At 41.5% G+C, this 16,649-nt stretch overlaps 1 protein-coding gene and 1 long non-coding RNA gene across 5 annotated transcripts in view; one reads left to right on the top strand and one right to left on the bottom strand.

The window, feature by feature from the left end:
• Positions 1 to 11,510: 11,510 nt before the first annotated feature.
• Positions 11,511 to 16,649, bottom strand: part of Tbx15 (T-box transcription factor 15) — a 104,964-nt gene continuing 99,825 nt past the window's right edge. For both annotated transcript variants that reach the window (NM_001395075.1, XM_087619918.1), the window contains 1 exon segment: positions 11,511 to 13,916. In NM_001395075.1, the coding sequence (NP_001382004.1) occupies positions 13,132 to 13,916 (785 nt within the window). In that variant the 3' untranslated portion in view covers positions 11,511 to 13,131.
• LOC102553016 (uncharacterized) lies at positions 13,599 to 15,269 on the top strand. 3 transcript variants are annotated; one of them, XR_015672353.1, is made up of 4 exons: positions 13,599 to 13,888; positions 14,285 to 14,402; positions 14,510 to 14,922; positions 15,008 to 15,269. It is a non-coding gene; the product is annotated as an uncharacterized LOC102553016 (long non-coding RNA). The 3 variants fall into 3 exon arrangements; XR_015672352.1 differs by having other exon boundaries at positions 14,510 to 14,936; positions 15,022 to 15,269; XR_015672354.1 differs by having other exon boundaries at positions 14,510 to 14,908; positions 14,994 to 15,104.

The following is a 16,649-nucleotide window of genomic DNA, read 5'->3' as shown; positions in this document are numbered from 1 at the left end:
ATTGTAGAATATCAAACTGCCTATAACTTCCCATAGTCTTTGTTTGTTACTAATATAAACAAATAGGAAAAATAACTCTCATTCTCTACCTAGGTTGCTATAAAAGACAGTTTCATTGAGACCTTGTAGATTATAGATCAAGGTTTGAAAAGTCATAAACGCTTTTTAAAGTAGGAATACCAGAAAGGATATACAGATTCCAAAATGTCTGGCCTCATTTGAGACAAGATTATGTGAGCAGATCTTCCAATGAAGGTGCCACTGCCCGGGATGAGTGCAAGCAAACATGTACATGATATCAGCATGTGTGATGCTTTAACTCTATCCTCCTTCACTCCCTCCCTAAAATCCTGGAACCTTTATCTCTCTTAGAGTTTTAATCCCAATCTGAAATTATACAATTCGGTCAGGCATCAATGCAATCACTGCCAATCTCACTTCTGGTCCTGGGCTGCTTACAAATGGGAAGGTACATGGTGGCTCACCACCCTATTGTAGTGTCTAATGCAGCATTTGGAGCAACAGTTCCTGAGTTGAACCGGTCATGAGTGTAGACCAAATCTCCAACAATTAATGACCATAAGCAAAAGAGGTTTGGGGTAAAGATACCTGTGACCAAGCTTCCTTGAAGAAATCATCTTCTAATAAAGGTGACTCAGTACTGCAGAACATCTCTGGAGTAATCTAAGTACTAAGCAACTAGTCAAACACTGGCATTAGTCCAGCTGTGCTCTTGGTGTCAGCCCTCAACATTCCACTAACTGGAAAGCAGTTCATGGAAGAAGATAATGATCAGGCTGAAGCTATAGCTTGGGGTAAAATGCTTGTCTGACACGTAAGAGGCTCTGCATTTAATTCGCTACAAAGATATGGGCAGTTGGCTGAGGGGGGGGATAGTGAAGAGGAAAGGAGGAGAGTAGAGTGAAGGGAAGGAAAAGGAAAAAGGTTCAAAATGTCTCTGCCTTGGTTAAATCACCCAGTTTTAGTTGAAACACTACATTTGTGATTTGTGAGATATTTTCTTGCATTTTAAAGTTACTATTTCATTCTTAAAGCCATTTCCCCTTATATCTACAAAAAACTCTGAGCATTCTTCTAAGTTCAATGGACTCCAACTTCCTTAATGAAAAGAATCCAGACCTGGTCCTCTTACCCTGGGCATCTTCTCTGAATTCTCAGAGCTTTCATCAGCATTTGCCACATATGAATGGTTGACAAAAAGGGAGTCCTTTCCAGAAAGAAATCATGACGGCTGGAGAGATGGCTCAGTGGATAAGAGCTACAGCTAAACCAGATTCTAGCACCAACGTTGTAGGCCAGGTGTGGTCTGCTGCTGACTGCCATCCCAGTCACAAACCAAGAGGTGTAAGTTCAGGAGGTTACACCTACTCAAAGGAGTAACGCAGATAGTAATAAGCAGTGGTTCTCAACCTTCCGAATGCTGCGACTCTTTAATATAGTTCTTCATGTTGTGGTGACCCCAACATAAAATTATTTTCCTTGATACTTCATAACTGCACTTTTGCTACTGTTACAAGTTGTAATGTAAACATCTGATATGCAGGTTATCTGATATTTGACCCCCCCAAAGGTTTATGACCTACAGGTTGAGAACCGCTATAATAGAGGAAAACAACGTTTGATGCTATCTTCTGGACACATGGTATCTCCATGGATACATATTGTGTGTGCACCTATAAACACATACACACTAAATGAGTAAATAATGGCACATATTTGTTTTTTATGTTGTTATTATATACAATGGTGCTACCTAGTATATAAATTACCTTTATAGTCACCTCTAACATAACACTCTGTGAAAGAAAACATCCTTTAACTAATTTAACTCCCCTTATTGTGGAATGAATTCAGCCATGCCATCATTTTGTACTATCCCTGAAAAAAATTAATTTGGTCATCAAATTCAACAGTGAAAAATCTGTGATCCTAGGATCTGTCCTTGGAATCAAGAATTTAGAAATAAAGCAGTGTTTCCTTTGGGAAAAAATAGCAAAATGAACCATCTCAGCCTATATATATTTAAGAAATGATATCCTTTTGTGAATGATCATTTTATGAAACATCGTTTTGTACATAAGCAGAGTATAAAATATAATGGTGTTTTATGATTTTATTAAAATTGTAAGAACATTTTATATCTTTGAGATGATTTAATTATACCATTTATCCCTTCCCTTTCACTTTCCCCTCCCCTCTCTCCTACAAACTCATTGCCTCTTGATTCACTGTTATTACATGTATTTATGCATACATATATCCATATATTTATAAGTATAATCTGTTCAGCCTGTGTAATGTCATTTGTATGTGTGCTTTCAGAGATGACTGTTTGCCATGGGACAACCAATTGCTGTGCTCGTCTATAGAGAAGACCACCTGTCCCACTCCCAGCTTTCTTCCTTTGCCTGCAATTCTTTGTGCAGGATTGCCACCTCATGAGCTTTTCTCCATCTGGTTGGGCATAGAGCATATTTGTGACCGATTCATTTTTTTTTTTTTATTAACTTGAGTATTTCTTATATACATTTCGAGTGTTATTCCCTTTCCCGGTTTCCGGGCAAATATCCCCCTCCCCCATCCCCTTCCTTATGGGTGTTCCCCTCCCAACCCTCCCACCATTGCCGCCCTCCCCCCATAGACTAGTTCACTGGGGGTTCAGTCTTAGCAGGACCCAGGGCTTCCCCTTCCACTGGTGCTCTTACTAGGATATTCATTGCTACCTATGGGGTCAGAGTCCAGGGTCAGACCATGTATAGTCTTTAGGTAGTGGCTTAGTCCCTGGAAGCTCTGGTTGCTTGGCATTGTTGTACTTTTGGGGTCTCGAGCCCCTTCAAGCTCTTCCAGTTCTTTCTCTGATTCCTTCAATAGGGGACCTATTCTCAGTTCAGTGGTTTGCTGCTGGCATTCGCCTCTGTATTTGCTGTATTCTGGCTGTGTCTCTCAGGAGCGATCTACATCCGGCTCCTGTCGGTCTGCACTTCTTTGCTTCATCCATCTAGTCCAATTGGGTGGCTGTATATGTATGGGCCAAATGTGGGACAGGCTCTGAATGGGTGTTCCTTCAGTCTCTGTTTTAATCTTTGCCTCTCACTTCCCTGCCAAGGGTATTCTTTTTCCTCATTTAAAGAAGGAGTGAAGCATTCACATTTTGATCATCCGTCTTGAGTTTCGTTTGTTCTAGGGATCTAGGGTAATTCAAGCATTTGGGCTAATAGCCACTTATCAATGAGTGCATACCATGTATGTCTTTCTGTGATTGGGTTAGTTCACTCAGGATGATATTTTCCAGTTCCAACCATTTGCCTACGAATTTCATAAACTCGTTGTTTTTGATAGCTGAGTAGTATTCCATTGTGTAGATGTACCACATTTTCTGTATCCATTCCTCTGTTGAAGGGCATCTGGGTTCTTTCCATTTTCTGGCTATTATAAATAAGGCTGCGATGAACATAGTGGAGCACGTGTCTCTTTTATATGTTGAGGCATCTTTTGGGTATATGCCCAAGAGAGGTATAGCTGGATCCTCAGGCAGTTCAATGTCCAATTTTCTGAGGAACCTCCAGACTGATTTCCAGAATGGTTTTACCAGTCTGCAATCCCACCAACAATGGAGGAGTGTTCCTCTTTCTCCACAACCTCGCCAGCATCTGCTGTCACCTGAGTTTTTGATCTTAGCCAATCGCACTGGTGTGAGGTGAAATCTCAGGGTTGTTTTGATTTGCATTTCCCTTATGACTAAAGATGTTGAACATTTCTTTAGGTGTTTCTCAGCCATTCGGCATTCCTCAGCTGTGAATTCTTTGTTTAGCTCTGAACCCCATTTTTTAATAGGGTTATTTGTTTCCCTGCGGTCTAACTTCTTGAGTTCTTTGTATATTTTGGATATAAGGCCTCTATCTGTTGTAGGGTTGGTAAAGATCTTTTCCCAATCTGTTGGTTGCCGTTTTGTCCTAACCACAGTGTCCTTTGCCTTACAGAAGCTTTGTAGTTTTATGAGATCCCATTTGTCAATTCTTGATCTTAGAGCATAAGCCATTGGTGTTTTGTTCAGGAAATTTTTTCCAGTGCCCATGTGTTCCAGATGCTTCCCTAGTTTTTCTTCTATTAGTTTGAGTGTGTCTGGTTTGATGTGGAGGTCCTTGATCCACTTCGACTTAAGCTTTGTACAGGGTGATAAGCATGGATCGATCTGCATTCTTCTACATGTTGCCCTCCAGTTGAACCAGCACCATTTGCTGAAAATGCTATCTTTTTTCCATTGGATGGTTTTGGCTCCTTTGTCAAAAATCAAGTGACCATAGGTGTGTGGGTTCATTTCTGGGTCTTCAATTCTATTCCATTGGTCTATCTGTCTGTCTCTGTACCAATACCATGCAGTTTTTTATCACTATTGCTCTGTAATACTGCTTGAGTTCAGGGATAGTGATTCCCCCTGAAGTCCTTTTATTGTTGAGGATAGCTTTAGCTATCCTGGGTTTTTTGTTATTCCAGATGAATTTGCAAATTGTTCTGTCTAACTCTTTGAAGAATTGGATTGGTATTTTGATGGGGATTGCATTGAATCTGTAGATTGCTTTTGGTAAAATGGCCATTTTTACTATATTAATCCTGCCAATCCATGAGCATGGGAGATCTTTCCATCTTCTGAGGTCTTCTTCAATTTCTTTCTTCAGTGTCTTGAAGTTCTTATTGTACAGATCTTTTACTTGCTTGGTTAAAGTCACACCGAGGTACTTTATATTATTTGGGTCTATTATGAAGGGTGTCGTTTCCCTAATTTCTTTCTCGGCTTGTTTCTCTTTTGTATAGAGGAAGGCAACTGATTTATTTGAGTTAATTTTATACCCAGCCACTTTGCTGAAGTTGTTTATCAGCTTTAGTAGTTCTCTGGTGGAACTTTTGGGATCACTTAAATATACTATCATATCATCTGCAAATAGTGATATTTTGACCTCTTCTTTTCCGATCTGTATCCCTTTGATCTCCTTTTGTTGTCTGATTGCTCTGGCTAGAACTTCAAGAACTATATTGAATAAGTAGGGAGAGAGTGGGCAGCCTTGTCTAGTCCCTGATTTTAGTGGGATTGCTTCAAGTTTCTCTCCATTTAGTTTAATGTTAGCAACTGGTTTGCTGTATATGGCTTTTACTATGTTTAGGTATGGGCCTTGAATTCCTATTCTTTCCAGGACTTTTATCATGAAGGGGTGTTGAATTTTGTCAAATGCTTTCTCAGCATCTAATGAAATGATCATGTGGTTCTGTTCTTTCAGTTTGTTTATATAATGGATCACGTTGATGGTTTTCCGTATATTAAACCATCCCTGCATGCCTGGGATGAAGCCTACTTGATCATGGTGGATGATTGTTTTGATGTGCTCTTGAATTCGGTTTGCCAGAATTTTATTGAGTATTTTTGCGTCGATATTCATAAGGGAAATTGGTCTGAGGTTCTCTTTCTTTGTTGTGTCTTTGTGCGGTTTAGGTATAAGAGTAATTGTGGCTTCGTAGAAGGAATTCGGTAGGGCTCCATCTGTTTCAATTTTGTGGAATAGTTTGGATAATATTGGTATGAGGTCTTCTATGAAGGTTTGATAGAATTCTGCACTAAACCCATCTGGACCTGGGCTCTTTTTGGTTGGGAGACCTTTAATGACTGCTTCTATTTCCTTAGGAGTTATGGGGTTGTTTAACTGGTTTATCTGTTCCTGATTTAACTTTGATACCTGGTATCTGTCTAGGAAATTGTCCATTTCCTGAAGATTTTCAAATTTTGTTGAATATAGGTTTTTATAGTAAGATCTGATGATTTTTTGAATTTCCTCTGAATCTGTAGTTATGTCTCCCTTTTCATTTCTGATTTTGTTAATTTGGACGCACTCTCTGTGTCCTCTCGTTAGTCTGGCTAAGGGTTTATCTATCTTGTTGATTTTCTCAAAGAACCAACTTTTGGTCCTGTTGATTCTTTCTATGGTCCTTTTTGTTTCTACTTGGTTGATTTCAGCTCTGAGTTTGATTATTTCCTGCCTTCTACTCCTCCTGGGTGTATTTGCTTCTTTTTGTTCTAGAGCTTTTAGGTGTGCTGTCAAGCTGCTGACATATGCTCTTTCCTGTTTCTTTCTGCAGGCACTCAGCGCTATGAGTTTTCCTCTTAGCACAGCTTTCATTGTGTCCCATAAGTTTGAGTATGTTGTATCTTCATTTTCATTAAATTCTAAAACGTTTTTAATTTCTTTCTTTATTTCTTCCTTGACCAGGTTATCATTGAGTAGAGCATTGTTCAATTTCCACGTATATGTGGGCATTCTTCCCTTATTGTTATTGAAGACCAGTTTTAGGCCGTGGTGGTCCGATAGCACGCATGGGATTATTTCTATCTTTCTGTACCTATTGAGGCCCGTTTTTTGACCAATTATATGGTCAATTTTGGAGAAAGTACCATGAGGAGCTGAGAAGAAGGTATATCCTTTTGCTTTAGGATAGAATGTTCTATAAATATCCGTTAAGTCCATTTGGCTCATGACTTCTCTTAGTCTGTCGACATCACTGTTTAATTTCTGTTTCCATGATCTGTCCATTGATGAGAGTGGGGTGTTGAAATCTCCCACTATTATTGTGTGAGGTGCAATGTGTGTTTTGAGCTTTAGTAAGGTTTCTTTTACATATGTAGGTGCCCTTGTATTTGGGGCATAGATATTTAGGATTGAGAGTTCATCTTGGTGGATTTTTCCTTTGATGAATATGAAGTGTCCTTCCTTATCTTTTTTGATGACTTTTAGTTGGAAATTGATTTTATTTGATATTAGAATGGCTACTCCAGCTTGCTTCTTCTGACCATTTGCTTGGAAAGTTGTTTTCCAGCCTTTCACTCTGAGGTAGTGTCTGTCTTTGTCTCTGAGGTGTGTTTCCTGTAGGCAGCAGAATGCAGGGTCCTCGTTGCGTATCCAGTTTGTTAATCTATGTCTTTTTATTGGGGAGTTGAGGCCATTGATATTGAGAGATATTAAGGAATAGTGATTATTGTTTCCCTTTATATTCATATTTGGATGTGAGGTTATGTTTGTGTGCTTTCATTCTCTTTGTTTTGTTGCCAAGACGATTAGTTTCTTGCTTCTTCTAGGGTATAGCTTGCCTCCTTATGTTGGGCTTTACCATTTATTATCCTTTGTAGTGCTGGATTTGTAGAAAGATATTGTGTAAATTTGGTTTTGTCATGGAATATCTTGGTTTCTCCATCAATGTTAATTGAGAGTTTTGCTGGATACAGTAACCTGGGCTGGCATTTGTGTTCTCTTAGGGTCTGTATGACATCAGTCCAGGATCTTCTGGCCTTCATAGTTTCTGGCGAGAAGTCTGGTGTGATTCTGATAGGTCTCCCTTTATATGTTACTTGACCTTTTTCCCTTACTGCTTTTAATATTCTTTCTTTATTTTGTGCGTTTGGTGTTTTGACAATTATGTGACGGGAGGTGTTTCTTTTCTGGTCCAATCTATTTGGAGTTCTGTAGGCTTCTTGTATGCCTGTGGGTATCTCTTTTCTTAGGTTAGGGAAGTTTTCTTCTATGATTTTGTTGAAGATATTTACTGGTCCTTTGAGCTGGGAGTCTTCACTCTCTTCTATACCTATTATCCTTAGGTTTGATCTTCTCATTGAGTCCTGGATTTCCTGTATGTTTTGGACCAGTAGCTTTTTCCGCTTTACATTATCTTTGACAGTTGAGTCAATGATTTCTATGGAATCTTCTGCTCCTGAGATTCTCTCTTCCATCTCTTGTATTCTGTTGGTGAAGCTTGTATCTACAGCTCCTTGTCTCTTCTTTTGGTTTTCTATATCCAGGGTTGTTTCCATGTGTTCTTTCTTGATTGCTTCTATTTCCATTTTTAATTCCTTCATCTGTTTGATCGTGTTTTCCTGGAATTCTTTCAGGGATTTTTGCCATTCCTCTCTGTAGGCCTCTACTTGTTTATTAATGATTTCCTGTGTTTCCCTAAGTGTGTTCATGTCTTTCTTGAAGTCCTCCAGCATCATGATCAAATATGATTTTGAAACTAGATCTTGCTTTTCTGGTGTGTTTGGATATTCCATGTTTGTTTTGGCGGGAGAATTGGGCTCCGATGATGGCATGCAGTCTTGGTTTCTGTTGCTTGGGTTCCTGCGCTTGCCTCTCGCCATCAGATTATCTCTAGTGTTACTTTGTTCTGCTATTTCTGACAGTGGCTAGACTGACCTATAAGCCTGTGTGTCAGGAGTGCTGTAGACCTGTTTTCCTCTCTTTCAGTCAGTTATGGGGACAGTGTGTTCTGCTTTCTGGCGTGTAGTTTTTCCTCTCTACAGGTCTTCAGCTGTTCCTGTGGGCCTGTGTCTTGAGTTCACCAGGCAGCTTTCTTGCAGCAGAAAATTTGGTCTTACCTGTGGTCCCGAGGCTCAGGTTCGCTCGTGGGGTGCTGCCTAGGGGCTCTCTGCAGCGGCAGCAACCAGGAAGACCTGTGCCGCCCCTTCCGGGAGCTTCAGTGCACCAGGGTTCCAGATGGTCTTTGGCTTTTTCCTCTGGCGTCCGAGATGTGTGTGCAGGGAGCAGTCTCTTCTGGTTTCCCAGGCTTGTCTGCCTCTCTGAAGGTTTAGCTCTCCCTCCCACGGGATTTGGGTGCCCGATTCATTTTAATTACATTTTTATTGATTTTATGTATGTTTTGACTGTGTATATGTAGGTGCTCCACGCTCATGCAGAGTGTTCACAGAAATCAGAATAGGGTATCGGATCCCCTTCAACTAGAGTTTCCAGATGCTTGCAGACTACCATGTGTGTGCTTCGAATTGAACCTGGATCTTCTTTGCAAAAGCAACGAGCGCTCTTAACTGCTGAGCCATCTCTCCAGCACCCTCTTGCAAATTTCTTTACCCAGTGTGTTTTATCTTTTCTATTATATCATCAAATGCAAATGAAACGCATGCCATAGTATGGGTATAAGTGGTTTAGGTTTTTCTAAAAGAGCCAACATTACAGAAATGTATCTTATTTGATGCTCTAAAATTCAGAATCTAAGTGACTGTCCAATTTTTAAGGGGGGGGGGAGTTCAAGACAAGGTTTCTCTCTGTGTAGCTCTGGCTGGCTTGAAATTCACTGTGTAGACGAGGCTGAGATCTCAAACTCAGAGATCTGCCTGCCTTTGCCTCCCCCTCCCGAGTGCTGGGATTAAATGTGTGCATTATCACTGCCTTCTTTTTCCCTTCATTGCTATTCTTTCCAGATAAAAGCATGGAAATGTCTATGCCACGCTTGTTGCATGCCATATTATGATTATGTATTACCTCTGACCTCAGAGGACACTAAACCAATCAACAGTGCTTGGTCTCCTAGTAAATCCAAAAGAACCAAGTGTTTCCATGTACTTAGTTTTGTTCCTCCAGTCTTGCAGAGAAGCAACTTAAGGTTTCCAAATAGGAGTCGCTCATGTTTTGAGACAAGTCATGCCCAAACAGTCTCAAATTCATGGAGATACTGAGTTGACCACTGTCTCAATTAGCTTGGCAGCAATTTGGTGGCTAATGGGATTAACTGACATGCCACTTTCTAAGTTATTTATACAGTCAAAGCAATGATTAAGATTTTTGTTCCCCACCCTTTTCTGCTACTGGGTTGCCTCACCAAGCCTTTTTTTTTTTTTAATCTTTTTTTTTTTTGGTTCTTTTTTATTTTCGGAGCTGGGGATCGAACCCAGGGCCTTGCGCTTCCTAGGCAAGCACTCTACCACTGAGCTAAATCCCCAACCCCCTCACCAAGCCTTAATAGGAGGGGAGGTACCTAGTCTTATGGCACCTTCATATGCCATGGCTGGTTGATCTTTATAGGAAGCCTGCCTGCCCTTTTCTGAAGAGAAATGGAAGGAGAGTGAGGAAGAGAAGTGGGAGGGGAATTGGAAGAAGAGAGAGGGGAAAACTGTTGTCATGATTTTAAGATAGAGATAGATAGATAGATAGATAGATAGATAGATAGATAGATAGAACAAATGAATGATAGAGGTAGAGAGAAAAAGAAAGATAGATGCATGATAGATGTAGAGATAAAGATAGAGAGATAGATGATAGAGGTAGATGATAGATAGATAGATAGATAGATAGATAGACAGATAGATAGATACTACCTAACAAAAGCAATGTTAGATGAAAATTCTAAAAAAAAAAGCTTATAGTCTGTTCTACTGTTGACATATATTGTTGGGCATGCAGCCTACCCTTATATGTGATTTATGTACCCACTAAGAACCAATTGCAGAAAACTTATTTTTCTTTTATTTTTTTGTCAGCTGGAGATAGCTTCTTGGTTAGGGATATCAGCTCCTATTTGTCACTCTCAGCACTGGGACCCTGTCCGACTTGAACTTGAGCAGGTGCTGTGCATGCTGCTACTGCCCGTGTAAGTTCATATGTGCATCTGACCTGTCCTGTCAGGAAAACATCATGACAAAATTATTCAATACACACCCCATCACACTCTATAGAAATTCACTAAATAAATTCAAGTTCAAATGCAGTCCTGAAAAAAATAAATTGTCCCCCAAACCTAGCTCCAATTCCAGTGGATGTGTGCAGTGTCCAGCATCCTGAGCTGCCCACATATAATGCCAGTAAAGTGAGTCTGTGGGTGACCAGTGATCCGACAGGACACAATGCGGTATAGGGATAAGAGTGAATTTTGTGTTCCCGCCCTGCTGTTTCCCAATCACATAAGTGGGGCTGAGAGCACGATTCATGGTCCTACTGCTCCACTTACAAGCAAGATCTTTCCCCATACCCTTTATGGACATTGCTGGACTTGCCTGAAGTATGGAGAAGAGCTTCAAAATAGTACGGCCCTTACTCTTCCAAACCACTCCTCCCATGCTTCATAAGGGAGTGTAAATTTAGTATCAAATACATAAGGCAAACTCCAGCCTCAGTCATCCGTGCCTCAAACTTTCAGAATATACTTCTGTTTCCGATTCTCCAAATGGTACCATGCTCTGGCATAAGGGGGTACAATGCTAACTTCACAGATGTTAGATTAGTTTGCCAGTTCCATCACTAACTGAAGACCTTGGCAAAGTATTTGACCCTCTATAAAACTGCTTCCAGATCTATAAATACTATTATTAAAATCATACCCATCCCTCGGAATTGTAGAATGATGAGTTATTAGAAATAGTGGGATACTGGCATACAGCAACCTTAAAGGTTGTTATTGGATCATATCCGTGCTGCCAATATGCAAGTGAACGTCCCATTAAACATGAACTCTAGCCCCAGGTCTTAGCCCCTCTGTGATGGCTTGTACGGTCCTGAATAATTCACCCAGCCTTTGAGTATCTCAGCTATCATCATAAAACAAGGATAATACTGACTTTATGTTATCTGCATAAAATTCACCTAGGATAGCACATTTCAAAGTGTTTGACTTATTGTAAGACAGAACGCAATACCTAACTTTTCTATATGAACAAACACACAGTGAACAATTGCAAAGATTTTATTTAGCGGCTTTCTGTGCTTGGCACTCAGAAACAGTTCCGTGCATAAGGGCAAATTTTTATACACCTTTTCTTCATACATATTTTACATACCCTTTTATTGCCCCCTTTTTTAATATTCATAATATTGAATACCCTACTAGGCATATAAATACATTTATCTACATCACCTCAAAACAAAAAAAAAATTCTTAATAATATCTGTATTATCTTACTTGGTATCATTCGAGTTTCCACACCATTTAAAAATTTTAGCTTGCACCAAGCTTCACTTGTTTTCTTATCATTAAAGGATTTGAAAAGAAAAGTAAAGAAAAAACAATCCCCAAACTTCAGAATGCAATGAACTATTTAATCAAAATGGAGAGCAACAGGCAGATAGAAAAGGGGCAGAAGACCCATCTGCAATTCTCTCCAGTGTGTCAGGATTTTTCTTGCATGGGGAACAGGGACAGATTGTCCAGGTCAGCACTTTGGATCTGGCATGTGAGGCCAGGTCTGTCTTCCATGACTGTTTCTGTGGTAACATCTGGGAGATAAAATCATTCTTCATTCTTGACACCTGTTTCCCTCACCCTGCTCAGCTGCATGCCGTGGAATGGCACTCCCACAAGGGACACCTCCCTCCTGCGTCATTATAGTCAGAGCTATGGAATGAGGAAGCATTCCTTATCCTAGCCCTTCTCATCCGTACCCTTCACTCTGAGCAGGGTCCCCAAGAGGCTTACTCTCCACCACCACCAGCATTCTTTCTATAACTTTAGAGGCTAAACAAACCCAACCAACTCTCCTTGGTGGATTAAATCTCATTTGTTCACATCTTCTTTGTCTTGCTGTCCACTCTCTCCTGCCCTCGATTCTCTTTCTCTCTCCCAGCTTTTCTCACCCTGTCTTTCCACAGGCACCACTATAACATCAAAGACAGCACGCTGAATGAAGAGGATAAAAAGCAATCTTTCTCAGGAAGCCAAGTCCAGGTGCAACACTGATGCCTTTCCACCTCTGTGACGAGGAGAAGTTCTAGGTACACGGTTCATTCCAGGAACATGGTAAGCTGCGAGGGAGAAAGGCTAATGGTTAATGGTGGCCCAATCCGTCTAGGATTGTACATGGGCAAATTTTTGGTGAAAGCACCCATTCTGGGCCTCCCTTCACAGAGTTCACCCAGTTCAGAGTCAGTGTGTATGTTTGTGTTTGTATTACTTTGTGTATGCAAGTGTGTACATGAATATATTCGTGTAAATGTGTGTGTTTGTGTGTGTGTGTGTGTAACTTTCTTGGCTGCTACATGCTAGCATTTCCTTCAATATTATTATAAAACGATTATTCAGTCTCTTCAAGGCCACTCTGTCATACACAATGCTTTTATAAAACTAAGATTTTGGAAGGCAGAGGATTGACCACTGAGATACGGATGATGGACTCCAAGGATCCTTCAGCGGTATCTATTGTTGGTCTGTTTTCCTTATCCAAACAAAACAAAAACAAAAAACAAATGCACAATTTCTATTTTCCCAAGGCACGGGCCTCCCGAAGAGGAAGATCCACCGACAGAGATTCTGGAGTCTTGACCGCCATCACCTCCATGGTGTCTGGACAGCTCTTTAAACCATGTGTACGGACATCTGAGAGGAGGAGCCTGGGACTGCCCCATACTGGCGACCATCACAGGTGTTGGTGGCCTGCTGATTATTAGTTGAAGGGCTGATCATGTGCACACTGTGCTCCATCCCTGTGGGCAGGTACTGCCTCTCTCCAAAGGCCCCGTTGGAAGGAGAAGAACAGAGTAAAGTGCTTTGAGATGCGCTCAGTTTCTCTGGGCTTGCAGCTAGCCTTGGGGAAGTGGGGAAATTGTATCCATACAGATTGTAGGGGTTATGGAGGGAGAAGGCATTATAGGAGCTCTGCTGCATATGGCTGCCACCAAACATGTGTGGCGATGAGGAACTAGAGGCTGCGTTGCCTGCCTGCATGACATACTGAAACTGGGAAGTGGGGAAGGACCCCAACTGGCCACCATAGGCTTCCATCTTGCTGTTGCTGGGCAACGAGGGAGGTGTTGGTATTCCTGAGATCAGAGATGGAGTCCTCTGAGGCATGAAGGTTTCAGAGGGCTGAGTGGCTGAAGCTGTGCCACTCTGGAGCCTGTTGTAGCCACTGTCACTCAGCCCTGGATAGCTCTGTAAAGCAGCCATGTTACTTCGGGCACATGGTGGATAATCAGAGAGGTTTAGGTTACACAGCTGGCTTTCTCGACAGCCCACATTGAAAGTATTCGGGGCCAAATGAAAAGTTGGAGGAGAACAAGATGGAGACAGGAGATGAGAAGAAGCCGAAGGAGATGGTGTCCCAGTGCTGGAGGTGCTTGGAGATGTACCTGTACTGCCCCCTGAAAAAGAAAACAAATTCCATTGATTAAGATGAGTCTGTCTAGACCAAATATCCTAAATTTTTACAGATCAATTCCTCCTGTTTGCAACAGATGATGTCACACGTTTGAGCACACATTGCAAAGGAGAGGATGGGGATGACGTGAGACCAGTAGTCTTTGCATACATGGTCTTAATCATACTTTTAAAAATTAGAACGAGCCTCTAGTGTTTGTTGTTTATATCCTTGCCATCAAATTCACTTCCTAATAAGACATTTAGTGGTCAGCAGTGGGAGCCACCAGCTCAGACCTTCCCATGCTGAGGGCAAATGTGTAAAGTGTCTATTTTATCCAGTGGCTTTTTCCTATCTTGGAATCTTTAATAGAATACCGAAGCAGGAAACAACAGTCATGGAGATGGAACAGGGTACCAAGCCAGAACTCGGACCTGAGAGGACCTAGCAAAGGGGCCTGAGTGGTGGAATCTGGGACATTAAACTGGAGGTCTGTTATATCAAAGACGCATGATCATCATTAATTATAAGACGTAGGCTGAAGTGAATCAGGACTAACTTGAAACAAAATCATTGTTTGCTGATTTTCTTTTACAGGAGCCTGCCCAGTCTGAGACATTGGAATAAGAGGTGGACTTGGAATATTTGAATGTGGGTGTGAATAAAACCAAACTGGTTATAAAATAGATTCTGCTCTCCCTACTCTGCACTCTAACCCAGGAGCCCCATTCCCTCCACTCCCCTCCACAGCATCCAGCCTCTTCATCACAGATGAGGAATCCAGTAAGAAAAGGCTGCTTTTCCGGGATTCAGCTTCAGACCAACTAACGGAGAGTTTCTGGGCATGAGAATTCCGTGTCAGCATGTCAAAGCACCTCTACTGTACACCTGAGGCTGAAAACTAATGATACCATACCCAGACCACAGTACCCAGACCACAGTACCCAGACCACAGTACCCAGACCACAGTACCCAGACCACAGTACCCAGACCACAGTACCCAGACCACAGTACCCAGACCACAGTACCCAGACCACAGTACCCAGACCACAGTACCCAGACCACAGTACCTAGACCACAGTACCCAGACCACAGTACCCAGACCACAGTACCCAGACCAGTGATTCTGAAACTTCAGTGCATGTATGAACCTGCTAGAGGGCCTATGAAAATAAACTGCTGACTCCACTTGGTTTCTGAACCTGTGTGTATGGAACAGAGCTCGAGGACGTACACTTTAGGTGCAAAGACTGCACTTTGCTAGAGAAGACCTCCAAAATCCTATTTCCAAATGACCCTGAATCTGTCTTGCAAATCACTGATCATCAGCCATGTCGATGGCGGGCTAGATGAATGGTTGAGGCTCCCATGAACTGAGGAGTCAGTTCAAGTCAATCTTCATTAAAGATGTTCTCCAAATAATGAAATCAAAAGTGACGTTTGTAAGAACCATTTTTCTCAGGGGCAGGAAGCAACCACTCCCCAGCTCTCCGAGTGGAATTTGAAGGTATCCTTCACTGGATTCTAGAATATTCAACTGCTTTATCCTCTCTAGGATCCTCCTTGGGGTAATTCCCTTCCATGTAGCAGTATGGCATTTCTCACAATTGTTGACAATCATGGTCGTTTTGTTTTGTTTTGTTTTGTTTTAATCCATGAAGAAAATCAGGAACATTCCAGAGATGTTGGGGAAATATTTATAGTAGTGTAGGAAAGGAAGGATAGGGTAGAGGAAATAAAAATTCAGACTAGATCTACAGGCAAAGAAGTAGTATTTGTGGTAGAAGTAGAGATTTGGCTTTGTCAGTATTTCTTTCTAAGTTAATAGCTCAACTGATACCTCTCCCATGGTCAGAGGAGCTTTCCCCAGTGAACTTTCAGATTCTGTTGGAATTTAAGACAACCCAATCAGCTGCTCATATCAGAAAATTTACCTCTGTTCATAATAAATTCCTGTAGAAGAATGAAAATTGTTTTTTGGCAGTCTGTGGTATGGCTGACGTTGTCAAGAACTGTCAGCAGCTGGTCATGGTAGGGGACGCTTCTCTGCAGCTTACAGCCAAACACTGTGAAGTCTGCCTCTGAGTTCTCTGCAGCTGCGGAAGGAAGGGCTTGAACCCATAAGCCTCCGTTTTTCTCATTGTCATACTGTAGCTGTGTCTAACACTTAAAGGAAGTATGAATACCCAACCCCAAATACTTTCCAAAAAAAATCATTTTACTATAACGAGGGAGTTCTGGAAGGGAAGGTTCCAGAAACAGAAGTGGACCGTTTTATGCTTCCTGCTGTTGGGTAGCTGCACAGCTTTCTCTTCCTCTCCATCCTATAGAAAGCTCAGAGATTTATTCTCTTCTCTTTGGAGCATACTACATCTTTTCTTGCTTTCCCACACTAAATGCCATGAACTACGTGCTGTGACAAAAAAAAAAAAAAATGGTGAAACTTGACTCCGACTGTAAAGAGATTTGTCTTTTACGAGATATGAATGTAGTCTTCTGTCTTTGAAAGCTAGTCCTGCTCTCCCCGGTCTGGTGTTTGTGTGGCCCCGGAGGAGCCCACCTGTTCAGCACACTGTCCTATCCTGTTATAGGTAAGCGTCATCAGGGCCTGGCCTCGGCCCTACAGCCGGAAGTGCATGATGGAGCAGATGGCTTGCTACAACTCTAAATGGTTTGCTCAGATGTCCCAAAATGGAACAAATGGTACTGATTTAAGGCTCAATTGGTTGCACTACAA

This window comes from Rattus norvegicus, chromosome 2, assembly GCF_021556685.1.
Source record: "Rattus norvegicus strain SHRSP/BbbUtx chromosome 2, alternate assembly SHRSP_T2T, whole genome shotgun sequence".
NCBI lineage: Eukaryota > Metazoa > Chordata > Mammalia > Rodentia > Muridae > Rattus > Rattus norvegicus.
The sequence above is the reverse complement of the archived record's forward strand: the minus strand, read 5'-3'. Positions and strand labels throughout refer to the sequence as shown.